Source organism: Neofelis nebulosa, chromosome 7, assembly GCF_028018385.1.
Source record: "Neofelis nebulosa isolate mNeoNeb1 chromosome 7, mNeoNeb1.pri, whole genome shotgun sequence".
NCBI classification, from domain to species: domain Eukaryota; kingdom Metazoa; phylum Chordata; class Mammalia; order Carnivora; family Felidae; genus Neofelis; species Neofelis nebulosa.
The window spans coordinates 122,351,920-122,366,732 of record NC_080788.1 but is presented as its reverse complement, the minus strand read 5'-3'; the positions used below and the strand labels follow the sequence as shown (position 1 = coordinate 122,366,732).

Genomic DNA, 14,813 nt, shown 5'->3' with positions numbered 1-14,813 from the left:
AGCCCAATTCAGAGAGGTAGCGGGGGGGGGGGGGGGGGGGGGGGGCAGTGCATGTTGAAACTGACGCAAGATGGTACTTCTCAGTCTCCTTCCAAGGCTCTTACTTCCTTTCCCTTCACTAGGTCCTTCCTCTTGCCCCCACCCCCCACCCCCCACCCCTGGCCCCTCTCCTTCAGAAAAGCTTTCTCTAGGAAAAACTCTCCTGGAGGGCATGTTGCATCAGATGGCTTTGCCCCACCCCCCACAGTCTCAGATTAGCAACCTGGGTGGGGCTGGAAATTTGTATTTCCAACAGGTTCCCAGGTGCTTCTCCTCTGGGGACCACACTTTGCGAACCACTGCTCTAGAGGATCTCATTAGATCCCCAAACCCCACTCAGCTAACACTCTGGAGCCCTAGGCCCCGAGTTCCAACTCTCCAGAGTGAAACCTGTGAACTGATCAAACTCAACATGTCCCAAACTTTGTCCATTGCCCCAACCCCTTGCTCCCGGCCTATCCTTCTCCCACTAGGAATATTCTTCTTTCTTGGTTTCCTTGCTGTCAAATAACCTCGCCAGCCCCCTAGCAGCCTACATTTGAAACCTAAGGGGCAGTCTCAATCCAGCCACTGTTCATTTTATACTGAATCCACTTCCAGAAGTTTCTCAAGTCCAACCTCTCCTTTTAACCCTTCTGCCACTGCTGGCTTGGATGCCTCCAAATGGATGGGCTATGAGAATCCGCTTCCTAACCGGACTGCCTGCCCCTAGACTCTCCCATGTCCAGACCATCTTCCCCGAATTACCTTGCCAGAATTAACTTGCTAAAATGAGATCTCATTAATTCTCTGCTCAAAAACCTTCACTGGCTTCCTGTTGCCAAGCACAAGCAGCAAAAACAATTATTATCTATTTAAGAGTTATATGCCAGGCACTAAACTAAAAACTTCACGTCCATGACTCATTTGATGTCTGCAATCTGCAATGACGTTCCAGCACCAGAAACTGCTTATCAGCCCCATTAGTCCCATTTCATTGACTGGGAAATTAAAGCCCAGAGAAACTATGTAACTTTACCAAGCTGACCAAGAAAGAAATTGTCAAATTGGGATTCTAAGACAGGTCACACACCCTCAAATCTTGGTGTTACTCCATACTCTTCCTTCACAAAGCCTCCGAAGCCTGTGCCATCCAGCCTCCCGCTGCTTTCCCCACCAGCCCGTCCTCTGCCACCGAGCCCCTCCCCCCGCCCCCCAGCAGAGCACATCTGCTCCTCTGGGCCCCCGATTCCTGTTCTTTCTGCCAGGCATGCTCACCTTTCCCTCCTGTTTGCATGGAATTCCTCGGAGATGCCCTCCACCCACCCACCCCCAGGCTCTGTCTCACCTGACTTGCACTCTGGCTGTGACGTGGTCTTTCTCTCAATTCCCCCAGTGCCCTGCAGACAGCAAACTGTTTACAGGTTTCATTGACTCTTTTCATACAGATGAGGAAACTGAGACCAGATGACACAAGTCCCTGCCCAAGGTCAGCCGGCTGGTCAGTAGCCGGGCTGGGATAGCGACCTGGTCCCGACCCCCACTCACTCCTAGCTCTGTCTCTGCAGCCCCTTTGCCCGTGTCCCGTGGGATCCCCGGCCTCATTCTCCAGGACAAAAGGCCTGGAGGTGGTCCAAGGCAGGATAACCCATCAATCATCTCCCTGCCCCTTCCTTGGGGAGTTTCCTTCCAAGTCTGCATCTGGGCCCCTGGTGAACAAACAGAAGCAGCACCCGCCAGGCCTTCTTTCTTACTTGCTCTCATCTGAAGTCACAGACCCAGGAGCTGCTCCAGGGGCCTCCTGGTGACCTGCTAAGTTGGCCTCATGCCCTGGGGACGTATGGAGGGCTACAGGGTGGCTTTACCCTCCCCTCAGCAATGTGCGTTCATTTATTCATCAGTGGCTTCCGCTCCTAGAAGAAAATCCAAGTACAGCATGCACCAAGCCTCCCCCCACCACCCAGACCCGGGACTTGGCCAGCCTCCCCAGCCCCATCTCCTTCCCTGTCTCCCTCACTCACACCAGCCACACTGGCCCTCTTTCTGGTCCTGAAGCACATCAGCTGTTTCCTCCACCTGGAGCGCTGGCCCCAGGATTCTTCCACATGCTTTGCCTTATCTTAGAAGTCATCTTCTCAGCATGGCCTTCCCGATCTTCTGTCTAAATTAGACCCCTCTCGTCTCATCATTGGCTCTTCTCTTTCAGAGCACCTGCCTCAAGTCTGTCATGATGCATCTTTACCCGCTATCGTGTCTTCTGTCTGTCTTCCCCCCAGACGGCAACCCCACAGGGTAGGGGCCCTTGATCCACTCTCAACCCAGCTCCCAATACAGTGGTTGCGACTCAACCAATATTCAACAAAGAACTGAGTAACGGCTTCATAAGCTCAAGCGTGAGGCAGGCATGTCCCCCAAACACTGTCCTTTAGAAAAGAAGTCACTTAATATCTGAGACTTTGTGACATCTCAGAACAGAGGTGCTATGTCCACCACCTTATATTGACCAACTGCTCCAAGACCTCAGTCAATGCTCATTGTCCAACTGAATCAGTAACAAGGGGGTAAAGAGACTTCACACAAATTTAGTTATTCCCGGGAATCTGACCTCACATGTTGAGTGTCAAAAGCAGTAGAGTACCTCATACACTGTGGAAATCGTGCTTATACATCAACACAAATAGAAAAGAACTGCTCTGATGGTCTAGGAACTATACTTACAGCTCAAAATGACATTTTTAGAAGCACACACATACTCCTAAAGTTTTAAGTAACTAAGACAGGAGTAAAGTCAGGGTGCTCTGAAACACTGTTGAATGACTCAGGAAGTGGCCCTAGAAAAGGCAAAGACATTTTAGTCAAAGGTCTGTGTGACAAGTTTGATAACTTCGCTTCACAAAATGTGAAAAGAGGGACGCCTGGGTGGCTCAGTCAGTTAAGCGTCCGACTTAGGCTTAGGTCATGATCTCGCCGTCCGTGAGTTCAAGCTGTGTCGGGCTCTGTTCTGACAGCTCAGAGCCTGGAGCCTGCTTCAGATTCTGTATCGCCTTGTCTCTCTGCCTCTCCCCTGCTCATGCTGTCTCTCTCAAAAATAAAAAATAAACATTAAAAAAAAATAATAAAATATTTAAAAAAGCAAAACGTGAGTAGAAAAAAGTTTTTCAAAAAATATGGTATTTTTACATAATGTGATTTGAAGTATACAAGTTTAACTAAAATTAACACATTGTTTTAAGTAGACATTTGACTATTTTATCTAGATCCCTGCAAGTTTCCGTAGGCAAACTGGCCAAACTAGTTTGTCCTTGTGGGGAATACGGGGGATCGCTTTCGGGGGACCACCTTTCATGTGGACACACGGAGAACTTCCTAGGCACCAGGCACTGTGGGAGAACATGGGGTTTGGTGAAAATCAAAGTAAACGTAACCCCTGTTCCCTAGGAACTTATCATCTCCCTGGGGACCCAGTCAGATCATGGCAAGAACCATGCAGTATGGTAACTGTTATCGATGTGCTGGCAGAAGGTATTCAGGAGCACCCAGGAGGGGCACTATCTATGTCAGATGAGAGGGCTCGGAAGTGGAAAAAGGCTTCCCCAGAGGAAACACCAGGTATCTGGAGACCTAAGGACAAAAGTAGGGCCTGGAGGTTGGGGGAGGCAGAGTAAGGAGGAGAACGTATACAAAGTCTAGAAAGTGATGGTGTGTGACAAGGTCTGGGAACTGGAAAACAGCAGTCAGGCGGACCCGCAGCCCACTAGGGAGCATGGCAGGGGATAAAGTTACCAGGACAATGTGGGGCAATCCCCGAGGACATCCTCAATCACGCTCTGGAGCCATGGCTTACCCATAAGCAAGACAGGAGACCGACACGTTCAGACATTGGCTCAGAAAGGTCTCCCAGGCAGCACAGAAGAAAACAGACTGGGAAGGGGCGATCCTGGCAGCCAGGAGACCAGACTAGAAGCCACAGTGGTCGGTGGTGGCCCGGAACAGAGCAAGGCGAACAGAGAGACGCATTAGGTCAAGGGACATGAAGGAAGGAGACGGAACTGGACATGACTGTGGGGACGTTGGTCTGGGATGGGGGGCAGGAAGTCGAGTTCCGGGTTGAGACCCACTTCTGGCCTGCACACCAGGGAACCGACAACTGGGACACAAGGAGAGACGTCTAAGGGCAGGTAGGACTTGTTGCATTTGGGTGCTTCCAGAACATCCAAGTGGAAATGTTTTGCAGGTGCTGAAGGCTCTGGAGTGCAACAGGAAGGCTGAACTGGGACTCATTCATCACAAGCCCAGGCAGGAGCAGATACAGATACAGGGCAGTAAAGCGGGTCAAGAACTGAGAAGAGGAAGGGAAAGGGGGGCTGGAAGCTGGAAGTTGAGAGGGTGTGGGCATTGTTTTGTTTTCTTTGTATGAGATTGCAGATACCACAAGTATTTCAATGCAGAAGGGAGGAGGCTAGGAAGTGAGAGGGTAAAAGAGAGGAGATAGTGGGTAGGAGGGTCTCCAGAAGTGGGGCGGGGATGGGTTCACCCAGAGCCTGGGGCAGGAGACCATCCCTTGCAAGGGGCAGTGGGTAGTTCGGCTGGCAACAACTGAGGACATTCCCATCGAGGGCTTCCAGTTTCTCAATGGAACAGGAGGCAGGGTGACAGGGTCAAGGTTTGGGGATATGTCTTGGAAAAGTCCCCCAGGTGGCTCCCTAAAAGGCCACTTCATCAGTTTGGTACTCATTACAAAGGTTTTCATTACTGTGAGGTCAGTATCATAGTCCAGAAAGGAGCTCCATCTCTCAGGGCCAGACTCACATTGGCCAAATTCCAAAACCTGACATATAAGCCCAGGGATACACATTCAAGTACAAAGAGAAACTGATGTGCCTAACCAACAAGATCACTCTAAGCAGAAGACCTGGGGGGGGAGGGCGGGGGGGGGGGGGTGACTAGATCATAATCAGAAAGATGTTAATCACATCAACTGAATGTTTAATGACATCAGTCTGTCCCCAGGCTGACTCCCTTTTGGTAGGAGTGGTGCCTTTGTCAAAGTCTGCCTCCTTTTTCCACGCCTGGGGGGGGTGGGTAGGGGGCTGATCAATCTTCTTTGATGAGCACATTTTTTTTCCCTCTTAGATATGCTAGTAAATTCGGTCAGGTTGAGGATTATCTCCTTAGCTGTGGAACCACTGGGTCCCTTCGGGAAGGTGCCTTTTTTGCGTCTAAGCTCATCTGTTCTTGGTGTCCTCACCATCTCCAGCATGGACGACAAACTCCCTTTCACACAGAATCGGGCAGGCAAAGTTGCACCAAACGCTGAACGTGCACTACTAGGGGTTTGATCCTAAGCCCCAGGAGGACAGAGGGACTGTACCTACCTTGTTCAATGCTGTAGTGCAGGAGAGCGCACATTTTTTCTGTAAAGGGCCAGACAGGAAATGTTTTAGGCTTTGTGGCATCCTGCTGTTGGAGCACCAAAGCAGCCAGGTTCTACGTGAACGAATAGGTGTGGCAGTGTCCTAATCCAACTTGATTGACAAAAGCAGGCTTCAGCCTGTAGGCTCTACTCAGCCCACCTCTCCCGGCCCCTTCCCCCAGCCCCACAGTGCTCCCACCTAGCACAGCCAAGCACGCAGAGTGTACTCAATAAATGTTTATAGGATAACAATAACATAACATAACAATAAATGTTATGGCTGGGGGTCCCTGGCTGGCTCAGTCGGTGGAGTGTGCGACTCTTGATCTTGGGGTTGTGGGTTCGAGCCCCACGCTGAGTGTAGAGGTTAAAAATAAAATCTTAAAAAAAAAAAAAGAACAGCTGTCTGAGGGTTTTTTCCTCAAGTCTACCATGACATCCTTGTTTCTATAAACTTCTTTCCATATTGATGTAAGCATGGAATTGAGAGACTGAAGGGATCTACGGAGACAGAATATGAGCTAGCATGACTTTAGAGCTTTGTCCAAGCATTTATATCAATTAGTGAATGGATCGTTCTGTGATGAGAGGCCCTCAGTCCAAGTTATCAGACTTTCAAAACATGGCCTGAATATCCTCTTTATTTTTTTTCAGGTTTATTTAGAGAGAGACAGAGTGGGGGAGGGGCAGAAAGAGAGGAAGAGAGAGAGAATCCCAACCAGGCTCTGCGCTGTCGGCCAGGAGCCTGACGCGGGGTTCTCACTCACAAACTGTGAGATCATGACCTGAGCTGAAGTCAGACGCTTAACCGACTGAGCCACCCAGGATGCGCAGACGCTTAGGGGACTATACCCTGGTTTGGAGCCTTAGGCTAGGCCTGCAAACTCACTCGGCTCTAAGCTTTAGACGCCAGGGTCTGGAGGGCAGGTGCTCTGGTCTTTCTCTCCTGCCCCCCACCAGTACCTCTCTCAGAACACTCACACGGTACCCGCTGGTCTTTGTGAGGCTGTCCAATTACTGGTCTTCCTCTTTACACTTTAACTATGTTTCCACATTTTCTACAACCATTATGTCCAGAAACAACAAAGTCAAAATCCACGTTAGAACAAAACCAAAGACTTAATGAAAAGACTAGAGCAAACCATCAGCTTTACAGTGTACTTTTCCGGATTCTAAACAGAAACCTCTTCCCGGTTCTAAAGGAGAACCAGAACTTGTGACAAAGAGACAAGAGCAGCTGAGCTCTGAATGCACAAAATGCTGCTCTTTGTCCTCTGACTTCTAGGAAAAGATCATTATCCTCTTTGTGGAGCAAATAATTAAGACTGTTTACAAATCCTTCAAGTAGGCTTTTGAAGTGCTGAGGGCACTCTCAGCACCCGGGCCTCTGCCGAGGGAGAGCAGGGTTTCTGAGTCTGCCCCAGCCTCTACTTTCAGAAAATCTGATCCAGAACCCTCCAGAACCCTCAGTGAAGAACCACATGGAGTGAAGAAAACGGGATGGTCTCCTAAAAAGCCATTTTTCAAAAGCTGACCTCAAAGAATCTAAAAAATAATGGCAATCTTACCGAGACCATTTCCTGATCTGGGAAGAAAACAGTTGCCGTCTCAGTGACTTAAACTGGTGGAAACATGTCATGTTTATTTGTCAGATACCCAATGATACAGATTGGCTCTCAGACTGGAGGTTTTCAACCCTGGCTGAGGCCGGAGACTCCCAATTAATCACACAGTGCTTTTCAAACGCCGAGATTCCAGGGTGTCCTCCCAGACACAGGAGTGTGAAGCTGGCAGGGACTGAAACGTGTTCATGCACCGTGCTAGAGTCTAGCACAGTGCCTGATGTGAACACACTCCGTAAACGCTCGCTAAAAGCAGTGCGTATCATGGCTCCTTCTCAGGAAGGTGTAAAGAACCCGAGTCTGGGGTGTTAGGAAAATGTAATTTTAACTGCTTTACTCTTTGGTACTGGTTGAATTTTGACCATTTTTTTTAAGGGTTCATTTATTATTTTTTTTTAAACGTTTATTTATTTTTGAGACAGAGAGAGACAGAGCATGAACGGGGGAGGGGCAGAGAGAGAGGGAGACACAGAATCGGAAACAGGCTCCAGGCTCTGAGCTGTCAGCACAGAGCCCGACGCGGGGCTCGAACTCACGGACCATGAGATTGTGACCTGAGCTGAAGTCGGACGCTCAACCGACTGAGCCACCCAGGTGCCCCCCCCCCCCACCTTTTTAAAAAGTAAGCTTTATGCCCGACGCGGGGCTCGAACTCACGGACTGTGAGATCATGACCCGAGCCGAAGTCGGATGCTCAACCGACCAAGCCACCCAGGCGCCCCTCATTTAAAAAAATAGCTATTATCTATAACTAAGATAGCCAAAATAATTTAAATCCTAAATCAAAATATATCGTTTCACTTACATATATGTAATTACAAAAGCCCGCCGTGTACAATAAAACAAAGTGTGCGTCTGTGTCTTAGTGATAACACTGTCTTAAGTGATATGGTAAAAGCGAAAATAATACCTGCAAGCATTTATTTAGCACTTACAAAGCACCAGGCAATATTATAAGTGCTTTGTACATACCAACTCACTTGCTTTTCTTTTAACATCTCTATGTGAAGAAGGAATGAGAGCATCGCACCTTACCGAGAAGGAAATGAACCCAGAGGGAAACCGAGGCAGCATGCCCAGGGGCATCTAGCCGTAACGGATGGTGCTGTCTGATCCAGGAACCCGCTGGACAACCACTACACCACAACGTCTCAACTAACAGGGAGAACTGGAAACATGGCCAATCTTAAGGCCCTCAACTAATTTAATGAATAAATAGTCACAAGAAATTTAAACAAATATTTGTTGAACGAAGACACGGAGAGTCATCCCAGGAAAGCTCAACCCGACTCTTCCAAAAATGAAATGGGAAAGGGGGGAGGGAAGACACCTGAGGACAGCCAGGCAGGGCCAAGGGACGGGACAGGTGTCCCTGGGTTTGGTCCAGTCTGGCTGCGGTTTCTGTCCCAGTGGAATGGCATCACCCCACTTCAGTTCCATGCACGAGGGGGGCTGTTTGTCCATCCACAATCAGCAGCACGTACAGCAAGGGCTGGCGCTTAGTGGGTGCTCAGTAGACTCCTGACGAAACGAATGGCCCAAGTGCTCTGCCCATGGCCTCCTGCAGTAACACCCTTGGCTACCATGTGCCAGGTTCATTCCTCTGGCTGGACCCTGTGCCACGAACTTGATAACAGCTCTGGGAGAGTGTTCGCATCATCATCCCCCGTTTAACTCAGGGTGACTTTCCAGAGGCCACCCACCAAGGCTCTTGCACACCTTCATAGGAACCAATCACTCACATACCCTCTGAAAGAGGCCGCCACCCTCGCTTGTGGCCATCAGAACACGATTCAGCTGCCACACAGGCGCACTGTAACAGCCCTTGAAGACAGGCCATGTGGCGATCAGACAGGGTGAGTGGGTTTCCCTTGCTCTGATGGCCTGGCTCTTTCCCAATTGAGAAAATATTTGTGTTTCATTTGTGCCCTTAAAAGATCAAAGCAACAACTCTTTCTATAGCAAGGAGTCTGGAACTGCAGGGTAAAATAACATGATTTTCTCCCCCAAAAAGCAGCTCTTAGGGACACGCTCTTGACCGTGTTCCCCACACCAGTGAGAGGCGCATGCACAGTGCATTTGTGTGGGGTTTCCCGGGGTTTTCTGGGGCACCACAGGGGAGTGCCTGCGTGTCAACGACAGTGCTGGAGTTAGAGTCTCGTGGGGAATCCCGAATGAGAAACCCTGAGAGGCGCGAAAGGGGCTCTACCAAACCCCTGCTGTAGCGGCGGGGGGGACCGACCTGGCAGCTGGAGGGAATCACCGGGTTTCCCCGCTGCACCTGCAGGCAAGGGCGCCTCTGCCCGCACCCACCCAGCCCCTGCCCTGCCTTCACGCACCTTGGATGGTCCTCTTGAAGAAGGCCTTGCAGGCCTCGCAGGAGGCCACGCCGTAGTGGTAGCCGGAGGCAATGTCCCCGCACACGAGGCACAGGCGCTTGGGGATGGCGTTGAGCATGTACTCGCACTTGATGGCCGAGTCCTCCATGAGGCCGCTGGCACAGTCCTCGTAGCTCTTGCGGCACGGGGTGCCGCCCAGCCCGGCGCCTGCGAACATGGGCGGCGAGTCCAGACCGTTGGCGTGGGCGCCCAGGGCCAGGCCGAAGCCCCCGCTGGCGTCGGACGAGCCGCTGGGGCTGTGGTGGCTGAGGGCGTCGATGCCCGAGGACGGGCTGGACGGCTCTGTCTTGATGAAGGAGCCGCAGCTGGAGCCCAGGTGCCGGTCGTCCGCGGACATTCTGTTCAGCAGCCTGCGGACACAGAGCACGGACAAGTCAGCTCTGCGGAGGGTGCGGTGGGTGTGACGCCGGACCCAGGAATTAGCTCTGGGCTCCGGGCACCGAGTGGGCGGGGCGGCTGGGAGGGGCTCAACGCTAAGGCGTTGGTGAGATAAAATGCTGGCCCAGAAGGTCAATTGGTCAGGACACTGCACAGCCCAGAGCAAGTTTCTGGCATTACCCCCCAGAACCTTCTGAGTCCTCAAAGAAAAAACTAGGGTTTTATTTTATTTTACTTTATTTTATTTATTATTATTATTATTAATTTTTTTGAGAGAGAGAGAGCACAAATGAGGCAGAGGGAGAGGGAGACAGGATCCCAAGCAGGCTTCACACCCAGGGTGCAGCCTGACGCAGGGCTTGATCCCCTGACCGCTGAGATCATGGCCTGAGCCACAATCAAGAGTCTGACATTCAACCCACTGAGCCACCCAGGCGTCCTTTAAAAAACTACGTCTGATCGATAAACTTTAGATTAGGCGCCCCAGCTCTCTGCAAATTGCTGGCATAAGGGTGACAGACAAAACAGCTGGCCAATCTTCCTGCACAACAAAAGTACATGGTGGCCATGGCTGGAAGTCTGAGCGTGCCAGGCCCTGGCCCAGACCCCCTCAGTACTGTGACCTGATAACCCATTTCACCCAGCTCCACTGAGGCACTGGGTAAGTCCAAGCTTGGTGCCTCCCCAACATGCCGCCATCACGGAGACTGGGACCAGACACACCATCAAGGCACCTGGCCAGGGCAAGAGGCAGGGCTGGTGGCAAAAGCTGCTCTCTGGGGTTTGCCTCTGGCCCAGGGCACATCTGGAAGGTGGCTCCAGGCCCCCTCCCCCTCCCCGTCCCTAACCCTTCAGCAGGCTGGCTTCCCAGCCCCACCCGGCCCCAGAGACTGTGTCTCCAGGAAGTGACATGAGGGGGCCCCTTCCAGCCTTAGGTCCTCGCATCCCTAGCAGTTTCTTCACCCTAAACTTCAAGCTCTGAGCGTTCCTACCTCACCCACAGAGGTAAGGGAGCATTACCAACATGACAAGGTCACTGTGAAGGGTCATATAGGTTACCTAAAATGAAAGTCCCTTCTCTCAGAACCATGCTGGGTCCACCTGTCCTTGACCTGGCCTGGCTGTGTGGAGGCAAGGAGCTGGCCAAGGCTTATGCCCGTGGAGCAGGTGAAAGGAAAGAGAGAAAAATCTTGGAGAAGGAAAAGGGCTGAACGATCAGTGGTATGGCCGCATTAGCAGAAAGATGGAGGGGTCTCAGTACCGGAGGGTCCGCTGGGTAGCAGCCATGGTCCACCTCTAATAATGCCCAGAGGGAGCCCCTGTTTCCTGAACGGTCCTTTGAGGAAAGGACTGGTCACCACCAGGGAAAGGGCTGCTTTGCAGCACCCACAAAGCCCACCCCCACACCACCAAATGCAATCTCACGATGGGAGGGGCCACCGTCCCTGGTGTCGCTAATGATTTCATAGTTAGTACACCTCCTGAGGGGTTGTCCCATCCATCTACATTTGAACATCTGCAGGGACAGGGAACTCATTGCCCCACAGGTGGTTCTAATCAGAAACCGGGAGCTGCAGATAGAAAGATAAAAGATCCCTGTGAGGTTACTACTCAAGTTTATCTACTGGAATGCAGCGTCTAAAGATAGAGGCTCTCAGGTCTCTTCTGTTCCAAATGTAACGTTCCCAAGTCCCCTGAGACGCCCTCCCACAAGCACCATGTTTCCCTTATATCGGCAGAGGGTGCCCTAGTTGAGGGTCTCCTCTGGGTCCTTTTATAGCTCTGGCTGGTGCGCTGTGATCGTCCTGGGTTCCATATGACCACCTGCCGCCCCTCCATCCACCAGCAGGTCCCTGGTATGTCCACAGGAAACGCCATCAGCCTGGCAAGGCACAATCCAAGCAGAAAATCTGCCCCGGTAGGCACCTTTGGGTTACCTCCCCACAGCGTCTCTGCACAGGGCAGGCAGGGAAAGCTGACCAGGGGTCCTTCCACCTGTAATCTTCTCCTGCCCACTGCTTTAGGCTCTGCGGGTCACAGGAACACCCCAGGCCCACAGTGACGAATCCTGCCGAGGAGATGGCTCCCAGACTCCAGCCCTCCCTCCCCACCCCTCCCTGAAACTCAAAAGAACTCCAGAGGTTTCGGGAGATACACTTGACATTAATGGTAATTACAGCAACAGCAGTAGTCCCCCTACCCCCTTATCTGCAGTGTCAGTTACCCGAGGTATCACCAGGTCAACAGAAGCCTAACACCACGTCACAACGCTGACGTCATCCACCTCATTTGGTCTCTCTCTAAAAGTAGGCCTTTTGTCATCTCACCCTCGGAGACTCCAGGGGCTGAAGGAAGCAAACTTGACCCTGGCCTCCGAGCGGCACAGAAGTCCAGCTACTACTTTACTGCCCGCATCCCAGTTGTGTGTGTTTGGACAGGGGCAGGGTCCGAGGACTTCATTCCTCTTCTCTTTCCCACGACTGGGATTTTGGCACCCCATCCCCACCCTGCCCAGGATGTCTTATCTAGGGAGAGGCCACACCTATTCCAGCCACCTGCTGTGTGCCAAGTGCTGGCCAGAGGACAGGAAAGGTCACGACACACACAGCCCACAATCTCAAGAACTTTGTTCTCAGGGCGCCTGGGTGGCTCAGTCGGTTAAGCGGCCAACTTTGGCTCAGGTCATTATGTCACAGTCCGTGTGCTCGAGCCCCGCATTGGGCTGTCTGCTGACAGCTCAGAGCCTGGAGCTGCTTGGGATTCTGTGTCTCCCTCTCTCTCTGCCCCACCTCCACTCACGCTCTGTCTCTTTCCACCAAAAAAATGAATAAATGCTAAAAAAAATCTAAAAAAAAAAAAAAGCTCATTCTGTCTCAGGAAGAGCAGACTAAACAAACACAAGTGTGAAAAGCACCAGAAAAAGCCAGGGGGTACTACCCTCACAGGGGCTCCCTTCCCCCACCCCCCAGCTCCCGCCGCTGGCCCCACCGGTCTTCATTCATTCACTTGTTCATTCATTCATATTTGCGGACTGAATGAACACCCCCTCCACGGGGGGCACAGCTTCTTTTCTGTGTGGAAGATTCCTTCCAAACTTTTCTGTTTTTTCAAGCTCAGGAGTTGCCGGGTCTGCCCTCTGCCCCAGAGGCTGGCCTAGACCAGTTCAGTGGCCATCCACCAAGGGCGGTCACACTCTGGATGCCTCCTTTTCTACCACAGCCTTTTAGTCCTCACAGCCTGTCTGCCAGACATTATCATCCCCACTTTACAGAAGAGAAAAGCTGGAGCTTGAAGCTTGTCCCAGGTCACCTGAGGGACAGGAGAAGCTTGGACCTGAACCAGCCCTGTCTGACTACAGACGCAAGCTCTTTCTTCTGTGGCGCTCTGCCTTTCGTCAAACCAGGTCTCTGAAGGACCTGCCTCCAGCAAGGGCCTCAAGCTTAAAGCCCTCAAAACCTGCAGAGAAGAGCTCCAAAGCCCAGAACCTTCCTCACGGCCATTTCTTGACCTGCAGTGTGAGAGTCGAGAACTCTCTGGGGGCACAGAACCCTTCTAGGCTACCGGGTCCTCGATGCACCAGGCAAGGGACAAAATTTGCTGGAGAGGCCAGACCCTCCACAAAAACCTTGTCTCCAACTCTCCTGACCTCTGGCACATCGTTCATGCATTCCAAAGCAAAATTTAAAAGGATGGGAAAGAAAGAAGCCCAGGAGGTGGGGGGAGAAGAACCAGCAGGAGGAGCTGAAGAATATAAAAAGCATTTTTTTTAACGTTTATTTATTTTTTGAGAGAGAGAGAGAGAGAGAGAGAGAGAGAGCAAGAAAGGGAGGGGCAGAGATAAAGGGAGACACAGAATCTGAAGCAGGTTCCAGGCTCCGAGCTGCCAGCACAAAGCCCAACGCGGGGCCTGAACCCTTGAACCGTGAGATCATGACCTGAGCCAAAGTCAAGACGTTCAACCAACTGAGCTACCCTGGAGCCCCTATAAAAAGCATCCTTTAAAACGCTTTTTAGGGGCGCCTGTATGGCTCAGTTGGTTAAGTGCATCCTACTTCAGCTCAGGCCATGATCTCATGGTTTGTGAGTTTGAGCCCCATATCAGGCTCTCTGCTGTCAGCACAGAGCTCCCTCTCTGCCCCGTTCCCCTCCCCCTCCCCCTCTTTCTCAAAAATAAACATGTAAAACAAATAAACTGCTCTTTAAAGCATGCTTTAAAAAGTGTGTGTGTTGGAAATGCAATGAGGAGGGGGTGGCAGCAGGTCACATGTGGCTACAAGGTCAGCGGAGATCAGAATGGGCAAGCGTCCACTGCAGCGAGCAGTCAGGAGGAGGCAGGTGATGTCGCCAGGGAGTGTCAAGGCTCAGTGGGGATGGAGACCACTGTACCGTGGCTGGAGGAGGTCATGAATGCAACAATTCTTTCCAGAAGTTTGGCTGCAAAGGGTAGAAAAGGATGTGAGAGTAGGGTGCCTCCTGGCACACCTTCAGACCTTCAGGCAGCACCATTCCCTTGAACTTGGGATCATGGGGGCAGACAAAGAATGTTTTGTTGTTATTGTGGGTAATTGTTGGTTTTCTTTGATGAGGAGGGGCGTGTGTTAAGAACACAACCAACAAAACTAAAAGGAAACCTCTGTATGGGAGAAGATATTTGCAAATGACATTATCAGATAAAGGGTTAGTATCCAAAATCTATAAAGAACTTATCAAACTCAACACCCAAAAAACAAATAATCCAATGGAGAAATGGGCAGAAGATATGAACAGACACTTTTCCAAAGAAGACATCCAAATGGCTAACAGACATATGACAAGATGCTCAACATCACTCACCATCAGGGAAATACAAATCAAAACCACAATGGGATACCACCTCACACCCATCAGAATGGCTAAAATTAACTCAGGAAACAACAAATGTTGGTGAGGATGCGAAGAAAGGGGAGTGAACCCTTCTGCACTGCTGGTGAGAATGCAAACTGG

The 14,813-nt window shown here is 51.2% G+C and overlaps 1 protein-coding gene across 2 annotated transcripts in view; it reads right to left on the bottom strand.

The window, feature by feature from the left end:
• The window catches only part of ESRRB (estrogen related receptor beta), a 172,524-nt gene that overhangs the window by 46,808 nt on the left and 110,903 nt on the right, over positions 1-14,813 (bottom strand). For both annotated transcript variants that reach the window (XM_058739774.1, XM_058739773.1), the window contains exon 2: positions 9,393-9,802. In XM_058739774.1, the coding sequence (XP_058595757.1) occupies positions 9,393-9,802 (410 nt within the window). The remainder of the gene's footprint in view (positions 1-9,392; positions 9,803-14,813) is intronic.